The sequence below is a fragment of the Excalfactoria chinensis genome, chromosome 1, assembly GCF_039878825.1.
Source record: "Excalfactoria chinensis isolate bCotChi1 chromosome 1, bCotChi1.hap2, whole genome shotgun sequence".
Lineage (NCBI taxonomy): Eukaryota > Metazoa > Chordata > Aves > Galliformes > Phasianidae > Excalfactoria > Excalfactoria chinensis.
In genome coordinates, this window is record NC_092825.1 from 164,630,046 (window position 1) to 164,646,363 (window position 16,318).

The 16,318-nt window shown below is 47.1% G+C and overlaps 1 protein-coding gene across 1 annotated transcript in view; it reads left to right on the top strand.

The window, feature by feature from the left end:
- Nucleotides 1–6,547: 6,547 nt before the first annotated feature.
- The window catches only part of FLT1 (fms related receptor tyrosine kinase 1), a 98,565-nt gene continuing 88,794 nt past the window's right edge, over nucleotides 6,548–16,318 (top strand). Inside the window, exon 1 of the mRNA XM_072326406.1 lies at nucleotides 6,548–6,820. Within this exon, the coding sequence (XP_072182507.1) occupies nucleotides 6,628–6,820 (193 nt within the window). The 5' untranslated portion in view covers nucleotides 6,548–6,627. The remainder of the gene's footprint in view (nucleotides 6,821–16,318) is intronic.

A 16,318-nucleotide genomic window follows, 5' to 3' on the forward strand; every position in this document is an offset into this window, starting at 1 on the left:
TGACTCTTGGTGATGAAACATGAAATGTCTTCCTGAGCCAGTCCTGGAGATGCTCAGAGGGGCACAGCCACAGGGATTGCAGGGTTCAAAGAGACCTAGTAGAGATGCAGAGCCTTGGGGTGAGTTTCACCTCGAGAACAGTTGTGTGTAAAGTCTTATAAACTTTCCAGAAGAGGGCTGTTCTTCAGATGACCACTGATAATAAAATAGAATCACAGCATGGCTTTGGTTGGAAAGAACCTTAAAGCCCATCCTGTTCTGACCCACTGCCATGGGCAGGCACACCAGATCAGGGTTTCCAAAGTCCTGTCCAGGCTGGTCTTGAGTGCATCCAGGGATAATGAGATCTTTATTACCACGTGTTGTGCAGACAAATGTGGGGTTTGATTCAGTGTCTGTAGCTGAGTTCTGGCTTTCCTGTTCTGTTGTCCGCCCCTTGCTCGGACTGGCAAGAAGGCCCTGCAAATTGGGGGTCCCAGAATTCCCACCTCCAAAGTTTTCTGGTCTGCTCTTCTTGCCTTTTTTCTCTCACAAACAGCAACTTCAACAGCTCCAGTGCACCTCCTTAGGTCAGCAGCTCCAACAGGGGAGGATGCCTGTAAGCTGTACCAGCAGTCTCAGTGCCTGAGATTAGCTTCTTCACAGCCCATCCTCCCTGCTAGACCTGAGCTGTATCCCATTGCTGGACTCAGTGACATGCAAGCATTCCCAGGTGGGGTTTCAGCACCAGCTGGGAGGTTCTGAGGCTTGCCAAGTCAGCAGGCAGTCCTTTTCTGTCCCCACATTGTGCTGACCTGCTGGTTATGGTTTTCCTTCACTGAGGAACCAAAGACGCTAATTTCATAGTGTGGAAGTGACGCTGTTGCATCACATAGGTAGTGACCTCTCTCGTCACCACAAGTATCTCATACAACTGGAAGTGAAAAGGTCTTTTAATTTATCCTATTGCCAGTTCTGTAGGTTGGGGTATTTTTTGACATTTTTTTGCTTGTTTGTTTCTTTTTCCCTTTCTTTTAAGAAGACAACTGCAGTGCATTTCAGAAGTTCTTTTACTTTCCCAGGCTGGAGCAGCTCTTTTTCTTCTTCCCCTGTAAAGCCCCATCCTTGCTCCTTGCTGCTTGCAATTGCTATTGATTTGGCTTAGTTGGACATCACCAGAGCTCCATAGTTGTGCCCTGAATCCTTTCTCCTGCAACTACTTTGCTCACAGTTCTGTAAGTGAACCAGCACTTGGGACAAGGATCACACGAGCCCTGCAGTTTGGGATGCGTGGGATAACCATATGCATTATCCAGTGCTACAAGACCTCGACAGCGTTGCACGTATCCCACATTTCCCACTGCACCTCCTTAGATGCTCCTGTGAACATCGTTTCTGCGGTCAGATTGCTGTTTGCTTTTGTTCACATTTTGTGTCTGGTTTGTTCCAAAATAATCAGGACGTTGGTATTCGTGCACATCCCTGAGTCACCAGCTCTGCTGTGAACAGCAGCTGCACGGCTCCCAGCTCGGAGAGCTGCTTTGTGTTATGGTGAGGGAAGCACTGTTCCTTCAGGGCGAGTGTTTGGGGTGGTAAGAGGAAAAGAACTCTGCACTGTAAGGCTGGTTTTCTTTCTATGACCCAATATTTTCTTGGGTAGTTTTCCCTTTTTGACATGTTTTGGTTTGGTTTTGTGGTTCTTTTGCTGACCTTCTGGTTGTCTTTCCCACTGAAATGCAGTGGCCTTGGCCTGATTCCACAGAGAGGAGATGCAATTGCTTCTTTCATGTGGTCTTGCCTCTTTCTGTACACTTATCCTGGTACATTCATGTAGAGATGGCTTCAGGAAGGGCATCATATATATCCTCCCAGATAAAGCAAAGAAGCAGTGTCATGGGACAAGGTTTGAGCAGCATGGGAGGCAAGCTGGGAGCACTGCATCCCTACCACACTGACCCAGGCAGCCCCAAGTGGGCCATTCCTATATTGATGCAGGTGTGCCTGCCTACAAGGGGAGTCCAGCCCGCATACGTGTGCATGCAGTGGAAATGCTTACTGGCATTCTTCTATTGTACTTGCATTTTTCATGGGAAAAAGAAGTCTTGTTCCACTCTTTTTTCTTTCCTGTTTAGTGAAAAAATTGCTGAATACACATATAAAGCCAATTGTGTTGTATTTTGAAAGAAAATGTGTATTGCAGTAGACTTTGCTTCCAGTAATAGGGACAGAATTGCTGGCGTCCTGCCACGTGGACCCGAGAGGAGAGGAGTAGGTAGAGCAACGGGCAGAGACAGAGTCACAGCAGCACAGGACTAGGGGCAGCTGTTGCTGCAGATACACCATAGAGACATGGAACAAGCAGAGACCAGTGGTACAGACCCAGTTTAAAAGCAGACTCCAGGGTCAATAAGGGCAGACCTTTGTTGGCTAAACTCTGTGCACAGCCATGGAACTCCTCTAATAAAGGGTGCTTTCTGTGCCCAGATCGGGTGCTCCATGACCTGCCCCAAGGGCTGCTGGAGCTCTTAGCTTCATAACTTCCCAATGAAATACGAACAACCTAACTGCTCATGCAAGTTGTCTAACTGTAATAAAAACTATAATATGAAAAAGAACACAGCATGAGCTCCCATTGCCTCTACTTCCTTGCCATGGCCAGACAGCTGCCTGCTCCACTGCTCTTGGATCTGCCTTTGGTGCAGATGGCAAGAAGTGTGAATGAAGGGGTGACACAACCAGTGCTCAGAGCTGTTGCACCCTGCTCTGAATGATGGGTAGCTGTGCCGTAAGGCTGTCCTACAATCCCTAATGCTTTATTGCAGCTTTTGGTTGTCCTTGGCACAAACCTTGCCCAGATACAGAGCAAAGAGGCTGGGAAAGCCCAGCCACAGCTGTGCTTTTTGTCTTCACATTTACTTACATACACATATTTTAGACATTAATCTTTCTCTTTTCACAATGCTGAAGAAAATGAAGTAGATTTACCTTGGTCTAAATGCAGCTTTGAATGTAGTGGCATCTCTTTTCACTTATAATTAAAGCTGACAACAACAGCTAGAGTTATAATAATATAGTTGGCAAACGGGATTGACTAGATAATGTGTTGTTTCAACTCTGTCTCTACCACAGGGAGAAGGAGCCAGAGGGCACAAAGATAATGGTGGTGGAAAATAGCTCACTGGAAAGAGTGGGGGAAAGAGACAGAGAAAGGCTTTGAGTAGTGTGCACCTATTTCTCCTGGGGACTTGCTTTAGGCTGCAGTCCCCAATAGCTGGGTCACTATAGAAAGCTCTGATATTCTTCCAGCTATCCCAGCTCACTGCTTCTCCTTTTGTGGGAAGGTGCTGTACAATCCTATCCACGAAACAACCCAGGGTATGAGCAGTGCCTCACAGAAAGCAGGCAAGATATACTCTGGATTATTTCATCAAACTCTCCTACACTGAGCTCCAGAAACAGTTGTGCCAGTGCCAGTGCCAGTGAGGACTACAGCGTGGGGTAATGGGAGGCTCCCACTTGTGGGCAGGGAGCACTGACTGAAATATCTTAATGCTTTCAGGCAGTCAACTCAAATACTCCTTACCCTAAATTGTCAGTCCTTTTAAAAAGAAATCAGCGGGGAGTTGCAGATTGCTGGAAGACCTGCAGGGGGAGATCCAATCTGCGGCGCTTTGCCATCTTTCCCTCTTTTCCAACGGCTGGAGCTTGAGAGCATCTCCAAGACATCTCTGCTGCTCCTGCCAGGCCTCTGTGAGTACAGGGATCAAACAAATCACGATGTCCCTCAGCTATGTCTCTAGCCCATGCAGTCTTATCCTAAGAGCAGGCACCTGCTGTGCAGATGCTTGTGATAACCTAGAGGTAACGCTCTAAGCACTACAATCAGTACCACGGGGAGCTATTTTGAGCACCAGTGTGAATCAAAAATTGCTTCCATGACTGGAAAGAGTCAGGTGAGGTAGGGAGCCTATCAGCTACTGGTGTGAGCAGCATTTTCCAGGCTTTTTTTCTTTCTTTTCTTTTTTTTTCCAGGTCCACTGGAACTACCCACATGATTCCTCCCAAGAGACCCAGCTAAACTCAGGATGTTCCAAGTGTTCTGCTTCCAACAGGGAGCAGAATCCAGCACCTCAGGATGTGTCCTAACAACTCCACTAAGTCATATCCGGGTTGAGAGGACCCTCCACTCCACCTAACTCTTGAAATCAGACACTCCAGAGTCAGAAAGGCCAGCAGGGAGCAGATGAGGTTGTGCCTCAGTTACGTGTTGAGCTCTGAGAGGTCCTACGTGCTCTGGGTGGTGTCTGCGTTTCTTTGCAGCCGAAGGCGGATCGCAGCGCTGGGTTTGGCCTCTTCCCAACCAAATGCCCCGACTACTCATCTTTTCAATCTGATTTCCTGTTGCTCGCTTTCTGTGTTGTTCCAGTGAGTCTCGCTAGCCAGGGAGTGGTAAGGGATGCACACTGGGGAGCCGGTGCTTGACAACATGATTATCTCGGTGCCAGATGTATGGGTTGCTCAGGCAGGAGGCTTGGCACAAGCCCTCTTCCTCCAGAGCAGGGTGAAATTCATCAGCAGTACAGTGATGCTGGGCTGCGAGCAAATGTGAAAAACTGATGATGTCTACTGCAAAGGCTGTTTCTTCTCAGTCTGTCACAGCTTCTGTAGCGCTGGAGATGAATAGCCCTGAAGCAAAGATGTTAGCCTGATACATTTCAAAGAGTGCTTACTCTCAGCTTCTAAATTTGGCTGGTTTCCTTTCGAGTTTACAGTGATAACCTTTTTAATAAATGCTAGAAAGGGGGAAATTTCCACATTTCACAGCTGAAGAAAACGTAACAACTGCCTTGAAACCCCAAAGGATAAAAATTATCTTTGTGTATTCTTCTTCCTTCTTACTGTCAGACCGTGGTTTTGACCTAACCGGCACCTGAGGTTTGGATATGAAGTGCTCACACTGCCTATGGTTTGTGTCTATCTGCATGGCCATAGCACCTGAGCTACTCTGCAGAGTGTGTTCTCACCCTGTCAACAGTTACACCAAAATAGGAACAAAAATAGGAACTGCCCTGTCCATCTACCCAGGTGCTTCAGACGAAGTGTTCAGAGATGCCTTCCATCGAAGCACAGGATTCCTACAGCAATTTTACTCTGCTTCATAAGAAAGTCCACTGCCACTTTCTTCCCTGTATCTCACTACTGAGGTCCTTCCAGTTTTTGTGTAAACTCCATATCTCTCCCCCCTGGGCTTTAGCACAAGGAGAGTGATGAGGGCTTATGAGCAGGTCTTCAGGTTTGCCCTCCCTGTTCCTCAGCCCCTGGGGTGGGTCAGGAGCTGAGGACATCCTTTGGAGAAGGAAGGAGATACATCTTGCCAAAGTGCTGTGGTCTTTGGAGGCTATGAATGAATGCAGCTGTGATGTAGGAGGTGTGAAGAGGGTGTGGAGCTGGTGTGGTATGGCCGCGGAGCTTGTGATGGGGCCTGCATCATCTCAGACTCAGCACGTACTCAGCACTGGGTAGGTCAGAGGCAGGGACATTCAGTTCCCTTTGCTCCGTGCACGGGAGCCCTGGCTCCTAGGGGGTCTGAGCTGTCAGGATGCCCAGTGTCCTAGTTCCTACTTCTGGCTGCACTGTCTTCATTGAGCGGCTGTTTTCCCAGCTGCTGTCCTCTCCTCTGGAGGAGGTGACTTGTCATGAGTCATCCTCTTCAGGAAAAAACTTCTGGGTTCTTCCCCCCCATGGTGCAAGCAGATGAGGGGGAAGATATCCATAACTATTTTATTTCCAAGGTCTCAGCTGGGAGCAGGAAGATTGGAAAACGCAGCCTGAAATTCTTAACTCAGGGTGTCACTTGTGAACGGGAGTTGGATATAAGCATGCAGGAAACGTGCTCACTGACTTGAAACTTGAAAGTTAAACAGTTCTTGAGTTGAAAACAACACCGACCTCTCATCTTTTTTGTCACACAGGATGATCTGGTGGGACGCAAAAGATCTGCATTCTATTTGTGATTCTTGTCACCAAGTTGGCCTCAGACCAGCCAACTAATGTCTCGATGTGTCTCCATTTCCTTCTCCTCAATGCAGGGGTTGATTCCATTTACCTGCCCTGTGTGTATGTTCTCGAGACTTCCTTTATATTATACAAATAAAGGAAGAGCCGCACTGGATCAGTCCAAAGACCTAATTCTGTGGCCCCATAGCCAGGGCGAGCTCCTGGGACATCCTTAGCGCTGGGGACACCGCTAGCAGTGCCCCTCCCTGCCTTGGCCGCTCTGTGCGCTCGGGGTCGCTCCGTCAGTCCCCCTGGGGCGCTCCGAGCACCGCACCTGGGCGGTGCGGGACAGTCGGGGTCTGCCGACTGGGCTGGAAACTCCGAGGGGCCGGAGCCGGGGACGAGAGCCCCGCGGGGAGCGGTCGGTGCCCGCCGTCGGCGGGGAGGCGGCCCGTGGAGGGCGTGCTCCCGGCGGAGGATGTGCCGGGGGCGGGAGGGGGTGCGCGGTGGGGGGTGGAGAAGTTATAAATCAGCGAAGCCGGGGCCGGCCGCTAATTGATGTCCGCGGGAGGTGAAGCTGGCTGGGCGGCTGGCCGCGGACACTCCCTTTCCGCGGGACGGGGCGGGCGGGGAGGGCTGCGGGGCCGCTGGATGCTGATGCCGCGCCGCTATCTCCGCCACCGCGGGAGGAGCCCGGCACCGAGAAGAGCCCGTCGGAACTCGGTCGGCGCCTCCGCCTGTCTGCCGTCTTCACGGAAAGAGCCCCGCGCCGCCTCGGGCAGGACCATGCCCCGCCAGCTGCTCTCAGGGACCGTGCTGCTGGGAGCCGCCTTCCTGCTCGCAGGTAGGAGTCCGCCGGCCCCCGCTGGCCCCCGCCCGGCCCCAGGCTCCCCGGGACGCTCCCCATCGGCGGTTCTCCCCGCCGCGCCGCGGCAGCCGGTGGGCACCTGCCCGCCCGCCCGTTCCCCGGTAGGGCGCAGTGAGGGGGTACCCGAGGATGCCGAGCCGCTCCGCAGCGCGGGTAGTCGCGATGTCCGAATCCGTGTCTCTGGGAGAAAAAACACGCTGTGGTCGCGAGATAGGCTGCTTTGCAGCCCGCTTTGTTTTCTGTGAGGCAGAAAGGTGCCCCCGGTGCGGGCAGGGCAGGGAGCGCGGCGCGGGTCCCTCCCGGCGGGTCAGGACGGGGCTGCCCGCATCCCGCGGGGCTACGTGTGACGGGATGGCTCCGCGCCCACTGCGAAAGTCCGCTGTGCCTAATGGCGATGCTTTTGGGGATTGGTTACTAAGGCTTTTCTCACTCCGAAAAAGAAAAGTGCTGTGATCGTGGGCAGCGTGTCCCCGCCGGGGGCAGAGTACCGCGGGAGCGGCCCCGGTGCTGCGGTGCTACCCGGAGGAAAGCTGGAGGGGCCGCGCCGCAGAGACGTTTTCCTGCTCGGGAAGTGCTGATTCATCAGCTTTGTTATAGACACATAGGTATTCTATATTCCCCCACCCCTCAGGGAAATATTAATTTCCACACGTTGTTTTTTCTCTGCTGTGCCCTTCTTGGCATAAGGATGGAATAGGCACAGGCGTCGGACTCTCATTGTGGATACAGGAAACACAGGTTGAAATCCTTGCCAGGCCTCCTTCACAGCTTGAGCTTGAACTTCGGTGTCCCTCTCCCACATGGGCTCCCGCGGTGCCGAGCTGCGCTGGGGCATCGGCTTCCTCTTTCCTGTCGGAAAGGTTTCCCATTGTGCAAACTGCTGCAAACCCACTGTCCTGGGAGAAGGTGGACTCTGGGACTGAGGTGCTGTAAGGGACCCTGGCTCACTTTTCTGCTCCAGGCACCGTCAGGAGCACGTACACCCTGCACCAACTCCAATGGGAAAGGCTTGGCTTGGTTAGGGGAAGCCCCGGTGTGCTGGGTGGTGGGCAGTGGGGACACGGACACTGGAGCTGGCTCAAAGTGCAATAGGTACGGAGCGGTGCCTCACTGTTGCGTAGCTGAATGCCTTTACAACTGGCTTGCTGGAAATTTGTATTTCTTTCCTCACTTAAAGGAAATTTGGCTCCAGTCCAGAGCTCAGACTTCTTAAGCATCTTCAATTTTGTTGTGTTTTCCTTCCTTCTTTCTTTCTTTCTCCTTACTGTGGAGGTTTGACTGGACATCCCACATAGGCTGAACAAACTTCTTATGAGCCAGAACTGAAGCTCTCATCGGCATACAGCATTTCAGAGTTGTCAGTGAAGGGATGCGATGTTCTCTGCTAAGTCACCTCTAAGCATTCCTTCCCATTTCACCCTGCTTCACTGCCTGCTTACCTGAAACTCACTCAAGCTGTCCAGTACTTCCCCTTTTAAGTATTCTTAAGGCTTCACTCTTGTAATTCAGTCTCTTCAGGTGTCAGCTGAGCGTTTACTGACTTGTACTGGAGAAGATTCACAGAGTCAGTGGTTCAGGTGTTTCAGACACCTCCATAATGAAGGGACAGAAAGAGATCTTTAAGTTGTATATAGCTACTTAATAATTCCAATTGCCCCCAGACAACGTGAAAACTAAAAGTTTCTGCTTGAAAAAGGAGATAAAGGAAATAATGGGAAATTATGTTTCTTTGATTCATGAGTCTTGAGCACTTCAGCCCTCTGGTATTTCTGTGCACATTTGTATTTCAGCTATCAGAGGAAAGAATAATGTTTTGTCTCTGTTTTGAGCAGTACTTACATATATTTCTTTCATACTTCATGTGTATTAATTCCACAAACTATATTGCATGCAATTGTGCACAATGGTCAACATGAAGACTTCAGTGCCATATTTAGGTTTGATCTCCCAGTCACAGACTTTGTATGACAATAATTTTAATCAGTGGCACTTGAGAATGTAAAGGACTGAGCTTTAATCCTGAAATGATCAGGTTCTGCAGCCTGCAGCAAGGATGGTGTGTCCGCACTTTCAGAAACATGAGATGGATAAATCAGCTTTATTTCCAGCTGTCAGCACCCTGGCAATACCTCACAATTAGCAGCTAGAAGATATAGAGAATATATTACAATCTTATCTGTGGACACCACTATACAAGCCTGAGTTATTCCAGTTGGAACTAAATCATCGACGTCTCCAGCGACCGATGGACTTTTCAATTTCATGGTCAGATGCAAGAAATGAAGAAAGTAATTCCAGGTCAAATCTAAACTGCTTTGAGGTTAATTTCTTGCAATAACTAACCTGACTTCCTCAAAAGTGCTGATCAGATTGAAGCTCCTGTGTTAAGGTTTCTATTTGATTTGAGTGCTCATCTGAAACAGCAGCACAGACATGCAGCTACAGTGGTCTAATTTAGGATTAGGGCTGGAATTCTCAACAGAGTGCTGAAAAATGGACTTTCCCACTTCTGAATCTTTATGGAACTTGGGTTCCCTAAAACATGTCAAGCTACGTTCGTGTTAGGTGGAAGAGTTAGACCTTGTAATACAACACAGGCTTTTAAGAAGTTTTATACATTGCCATGGTTTTTGGCATTCCTGAAGAAAATCCATTAAATTACTTACCAGTGTTTTACCAGGCAGGTGCTGTGCTCACATACTCTACAGAAATCCATATTTCATCCTCCCATAGTTTGTGTAACCCAGAGCAATTTCTTTGGGCTAAGCCAGCAAGTTCTTTATGGTTCATGCACAAGGAAATGGGTTACTTGACATGTACCCTAGAAAAGAGCTTCATATCTCGAATCACCCAGTACATTTAGAACCATAAAAGGGAACTGGACAACTGGAGATCGGTTGTGGTTTGTTGTTATTCTTCTTCTTTTTTCTTTCTTTCTTTCTTTAATACATGTGAACAGTAGCCAACAAGCCAAGCTATTATTGTCAGATGCTACAAAGTCTGAAACCAGTAGCCCTTCGTACCGCGTGGGTGTACAGGACAAAAGGAAGTTGTCCAGATTTTCAGGACAGTTGTTGAGTCCTTACACTTTGATGTGGTTTGGAAGCTTCGAGCACAAATATTTATCAAGTTACTAGTTTTTGTGTCCGACTGAGATTGGGGAAGGAAGAGGCACAGCAGATGAGGACGCAGGCCTGGCATTTCAGCAATCCGTGTCCAGTGGGGCTGTGATGGTGCTTTATCAGCAAAACTGCTCCCTTGGATTCCCTGAATCCAGGGGCTGGAATTCCTGTTGCAGCCCCTGAGGGAATGGAAAGCCACCCTGCTCTGAGAGCATTGCCATGCAGCACTGGTGGTGTGTGCTCAGCCACCACTGCCACCTCTGCGGCTGGAGGCAAACACCTCCCATTGGGGTGACGCCTTCAGCAGCAAACTGCTCCCTTCAGACGTGCTTCATCTTTGTGTCCTTCTTTGCTCCCAGCAGTCTGATGCTGTTTTTTCCTCGCCTCTCAACGTTTGTAAGAACATGGGAAGTCATTTCTATGTGTACTTCAGCATGGATTCTTCCCATGGGCAGCACTTGCCTCTTTTCTCTTTGCTGTTGCCATGCACTCCTTCTACGTGCAGGCTGTAGACAGGGAACGACCTTCCCAGCATTCCCAGTTCTGAGCAATCTGACTTCTCATCCTGTCATGAAGGAACTGCTCATCTGAAGGCTGGTTGAGGGATGGGCCGGAAGGTGTGCAGACAGTTTTCTCTTACCAAGTTCAGTTTCATTGTTCTGTGGTTGGATTCAGTGTCATATAAATCCATGTGGTTAAGAGAAAAAGTCATTCATGCAGCAAGAAGCAGTTGGAAAAGTGAAAACCAAGTGCTCATTCCAAAGCCAAACGTGGTGCAATATTATGCCTATTATGACTGTCAGAATGACTTCATGCCACAGATAATAAAAACTGTAATGTATTGAGAAATACAAGGGTGTGTGAGAAAAAATTCAAACCTGCTACCTGCAGTGGAAGTCTCGAACTATTATAATATATGGAGGAGTTTGTACTGGGAGTGTAGAAGACTGTTTCTTCTGCTTTGCATCATGGTTGGTAGTTGTTTTGTTTTATGCATGGTGGCTGGAGCTGTGCCACCCTTGACATGTCAACAGTCATGGAGAGGAGGAAGATATTGATAATGACATCTCTGTATTACTCAAGACTGTGATTGATTTTTGAAAAATGGTTGACTGATTTATTCATCTTCTACCCTTGATTTTGGTTTGGTTTGTCGTAACGAAGGAGAGAAAGGCTCACATTTACAATGACCTGGTTTTACTGTCTCTGTTGTTTCTCCATCAAACTACAGTTGATTCTCACAACCAGAATCGATTTGTCTATATCCCCATTGTTAAGTCACGCATATACAATACTTATATCACAGTCCAGTGTGATGGGATTGGCAGAAGCTTCTTTTTGTGTGATTTCAATACTTTGCCGGGTGATAGGTATACCCTTCTAGCATTCATTTATCCAACTGTAAGCCCCCATAAATATAATCTCTTTTAAGTCCTTTTGGAGCCATTGCCTTGAAACAAGGTGTTCTTTGCTGCTGTAGGAGCTGGAGGCCAGGGAAGTGCTCAGGAGGAAACTGTTTCCAGGATTTCAGTGGTTTGGGGACACTAGGGCAATAGGTTGATTCTATTTCTGCTCTGCTCCCGGAAACAGAGGTGAGTGGGCACAGTGGCCCTTGCAGAGCGGGGACCCTGAGCAGATGTCCTCCCCCTGGGAAGTTCCCTCGGGAAGCTCTGGGAACGGGACCCCCTGCTCAGTGCGTGGGGAGCAGTGAGGGAGGAGCACGAGGGCACTTCATGAGAGGCATTCCACAACTTCACACAGCTCGCCCCTGCGTCCTTCCTGTGGGATCCTTCTTGGCCACAGAACTTTGTTCCTTTTGTTTCCATTGTCCTTCCGCCATGGAAAAACCTCTCCTCGGGGTCACTGTGGACCAGCAGTAAGAGAAGCGTGAGAGCTGCCATCCTGGGTTAGCTCCCAGTAGCTCTGTGTTGTGTCTTCAATGGTGTCCAACATTTAATCTTCAGGGAAGGCTCAAGAAACCTTGCACAAAAAGCATCTACTTAGACAAATTCTTCAGAGAGGATTTTTTATTTTATTTATTATTATTATTATTATTATGGTAGTATGCTCTCCAGTCCACCATGATTTACTAAGAGAACGTGGAACTGAGAATTGAGATAACCAAAATTAGTCTGCCAAAATTCAGATGTTGTCTGTTTATGGCAAATGGATACACTATGGTGGGGTTACAGTGCGTTATATTGTGCAGTATAGAAGATTTTCTTCTTTTGCTGTGCTGGTAGGGTTTGATGTGAAAACCTGCTTTTGTTTCAGGCAGTGCTACAGCTCACATTCTGAACCAAGTGGAGCACTGACTGGTTTCATACCAGCCCTTGGAAAGAGGGCTGACTTCATGATGAAGGATGGAGGGATTCCCAGTGCAGAGCCCAGAAGAATCATCAGCCAGAGGGAGCAGTCCCACTGTAACATCAGCTTTAGGAGGAAGCTCACTCCGGATATTCTTGCATTACTTTTGATTAATTTGTAATCAAAATTAAACTTCAGAGTAGAGGTGGAAGTCCTCTTTTCCTACTCTTTTCCTACTCACCTCTCTGGTTTAAACTGTAGCTTTGCATTAGTTATTTCCTTATTTTCACCATTCATAGCTATTCTGTAGGTTACATCAGGATGATTAGAAAGCTGGTTTCCAACTATTTTTATTTTATTTTATTTTATTTTATTTTATTTTATTTTATTTTATTTTATTTTATTTTATTTTATTTTATTTTATTTTATTTTATTTTATTTTATTTTATTTTATTTTATTTTATTTTTTTCTCCTTGGAGATTTATGGGCCGGTTCAGCTGTAATGGGCGAACATCAGAAGTAATACCCAACAGCTTTAAGTTTTATTTAACTTTGTTCTGAATCTATCCCTGTGTGCAGAACTTAATGAACAATGTGGTCTCAAATGGACTTGGTAGGGCCGTTTTGCTGGCTGAGCTGGCAGATTATTGGCAGCTAGGCCATTTGCCTTCTGAGACATTGATCTGAATCACTCGTCCAGTTCAATCCTACTATATTGCTTAGTTTCTCTTGTCAGGAAATCTGTAACGAATCTTAAGTATCAAGCTGGTAAAGAAATGTAATTTGGTAAGGAAAAGAAAAATATAATTTACTCCCTTAATACCTGATTATAGGAATTTAAAATGGACTGTGTTTTTGATGTACTTTCTTTGCCTTTATGTTGTATCAGTACTTTTCTACTATGCTAGTTAATGGAAAGACTGGCATGTGTTTACAGCAGAGGTGTTTGTAATGGTTTTTAATAGTTTGTAATGGAGGCATTAGGCTAAACATTTAGATTCCCATTTTCAATTCCATACTTTCAGTGGGAAAAAGGTTGTTACCATGGCTGATTTTTCTTCTTCTCTGTTAATGGCTTTCTCATTACATAGCCAACGAAACAAGCACCACTGCCATGCTGGATGGTGGCAGTTGTTCTCATTTCAGACACCATGTTTCCAGATGCAATACATTTTGGACGGATGAAAGAGGAAACTGAGGTTTTCTTTTTCTCACTCAAGTTCACTGAATGCTGAATTCCAAAATCAATTTTTAACTGGCCTTGTGTGAAGTGGCCAGGCCTAGCAGTCACCTGTTGACCTTAGGGCGGACAGGACACAAAGTCTGATGAAATGGTGATCTGAGTGCCTTCAAGCAGACATTGCTTGGGCACAATGCATTGAACTGCTTTGCCTTGGCCATCCTTGTGGCTTTTCAGCTGCCTGGGTATGACAGGAAGTTGTGGTGTTTCCAAATGGTTATAACTGGTGTCACATTTATTTCAAATAGCCAGGTGTGGTTTCAGCTTGTTAAATTTCCAGATCTGCCTTTCTTATCTAAATGAACAACTAAAACATAATGGCTTTATGTCAGCCATCTTAAATCACTGAGCTGTGCTTTACTTAGCTGGAGCGAAATACTGGCAAAATATTGAGTAAATGAGTGGCAAGTATTGGGGAAATCTGTTTGTTTACATATATGGCTATTGGCCATATTGGCCCAGTAGTGCATCCTGCTCAGATGTGTTAATGAAGTGCTATCAGAAATGCACCTGCTCTATTTTTGGGCACTTGATGTCATGCTCGACCTCTGCAGCATCTAATCTTGTATCAGCATGTTTACACATCCATGCACAGAAAGTGCATATGCTCAGTAAATAAACTCTTATCTCTTGCTCCAAGATCCAGAACTGAGAGGAGAAAGACGGTTGAAATAGTAGGCACACGTCATTTTGTGTTGGTGGAGACCTTTCTCAGGCAGTCATGAGTCCATTTGCCCTGCTGACATTTTTAATTCCAGGTTATAGAGTCAGGGTCAAGGCATTTTAGCCTGCACAGGACTCTCCAGTCCAGAGATATAAACCTTATTCTTTTCAGGCTTCATTATGATGCACTGTCACACAGAAGCCCATCTCTCTCACTCATTAACCTATCCATTTTATTGGCTGACTGTTGCATCCTAATAGCACCTTAAACTCTTAAATCACAGTTGAGATTCAGCCACTTCAAGCATTTGATCCAGAAATTGCTGGGCGTGTGTTGTGCAGAGACCTGATAATTGCAATGTCCATTCTGAATCTGGAAGGGATTCATCACTGGATAGATGATTTTCATGAATCGATGTGTGTTTTGTAAGCGAATAGCTTCTAACAGTTTTCTTGATCTTGAAAGCAAACAAGAGCACATTTCAGTCACAGCAGAGGCGTGTAGGAGGGAAAGATCCATGGAGGAGTGAGACAGCTTGAAGCACTTATCCTGCCCACAGTGTGCTCCTGCTTGCCAGCACGCACAGTGCCTCTCCTTGCACCAAGCAAACAGGAAACTGGGACAAAGCCACCTCATGGCCCACGGGTCTGTTAACCCTCACCACACACTACAGCCCTTGATGACCCTGCAAAGTTCTGATTGCATCAAAATAAGGGTTATGTTTTGGTGCTTTGGACCAGGAGCTTGCTCAGCTCAGGGTCAGCTTGCACTGTAGGCCTCTCTGCATGCTCCGTGGCAGATAATTCTCCTTGTTCCTCTTCTGCCATGTTTAGGTGTGGGGGTTGGATTTGCTTCAGAAACATGTGCAATCAGGTGTGTGAAGGACTGTGAGGTTTCCTTTGGAGCAGAGGCCAAAGTTGCACCAGACAGACCTGAAGTGCTGCTGGAGCCTCAGGGTGGCTCATGGCTTGTAGGTGTTTCCTGGAGGCTGTACCTAAGCATGGACAGTGGAGACCATGCTTTCACCTCTGGGTAAGGGAACAAGAACATGCTGCCTGTGTCCAATATCCAGAGATCCCAGCAGAGTGCACAGGATGGGGCTGTTGCTGCCATGGACAGGCACAAGCAGCTGCCACTAGGAGTCAAACAAGTGGAAAGCTTTATTAACAACTATTTATGGGGGTGGATAGTGATAGACAGAGGGTTTAAACTGAGACAGGGGAGGTTTAGATATTAGGAGGAAGTTTTTCACTTAGAGGGTGGTGAAGAGGGTTGCCTGGAGAGGCTGTGGATGCCCCAGCCCTGGAGGCATTCAGGACCAGGTTGATTGTGGCTCTGGGCAGCATGGTCTGGTGGCTGGCAACCCTGCACATAGCAGGGGGGTTGAACCTACATGATCATTGTAGTCCTTTTCAACCCAGGCCATTCTATGATTCATTACATTGGGTGATGCCTTCTCTTCTTGTTCTGTAGTAAGCCAGACTGTCATGTTTGGGGCACAAAAATAATCCTTTTTTTTCCAGTCACCAGTTAAGTTTTTGATACAGTTCAGCCCACAAACATATTTTTATTTAGTTAGTTAGTTAGTTATTTTGTCTTATAAATGCAAGTACTGAAGCTGGTGGGAATTTCAGCGTTGATTAAACTATGGGGAACTGTTGGTCAATTGTTCAAAGTTACGATAGGATGTTAACCACAGCTTTAAATAGCTCTTTGGAATCTACAAGAAGTTCCTTTGTCTCCTTCTCATATGTTTTAAATAGAGTGATATGGCATAATGGGCATAATGATAGAAATAATTTTTTTACGGATAGATACAGCTGTCTGACGGAAAAAACAAAGGCCGTATTTGCCCTCCTTTGAAGTACCTTTAGAAGAGATGGTGATACGGCAGCTTACAAGGAGAACTTTGAAATAAGGAAAGCTCCCACTGTCCCAGATTTTACAAAATGAAGTAAAGCCACACACCCCATATGAGATTCACTTGTGGCTGTGTTCTGGTTAAGGTGCTGCAGGTCATTCAACTTGTTTCACTGGAAACACGCCGAAGGTCAGACCTCTGAGCACTCCCGAGCATTCTGGCCAGATTCTACAATTTCCTACTAGTTGCACATGTGTAGTTGTCTCCATTCCCTTCAAT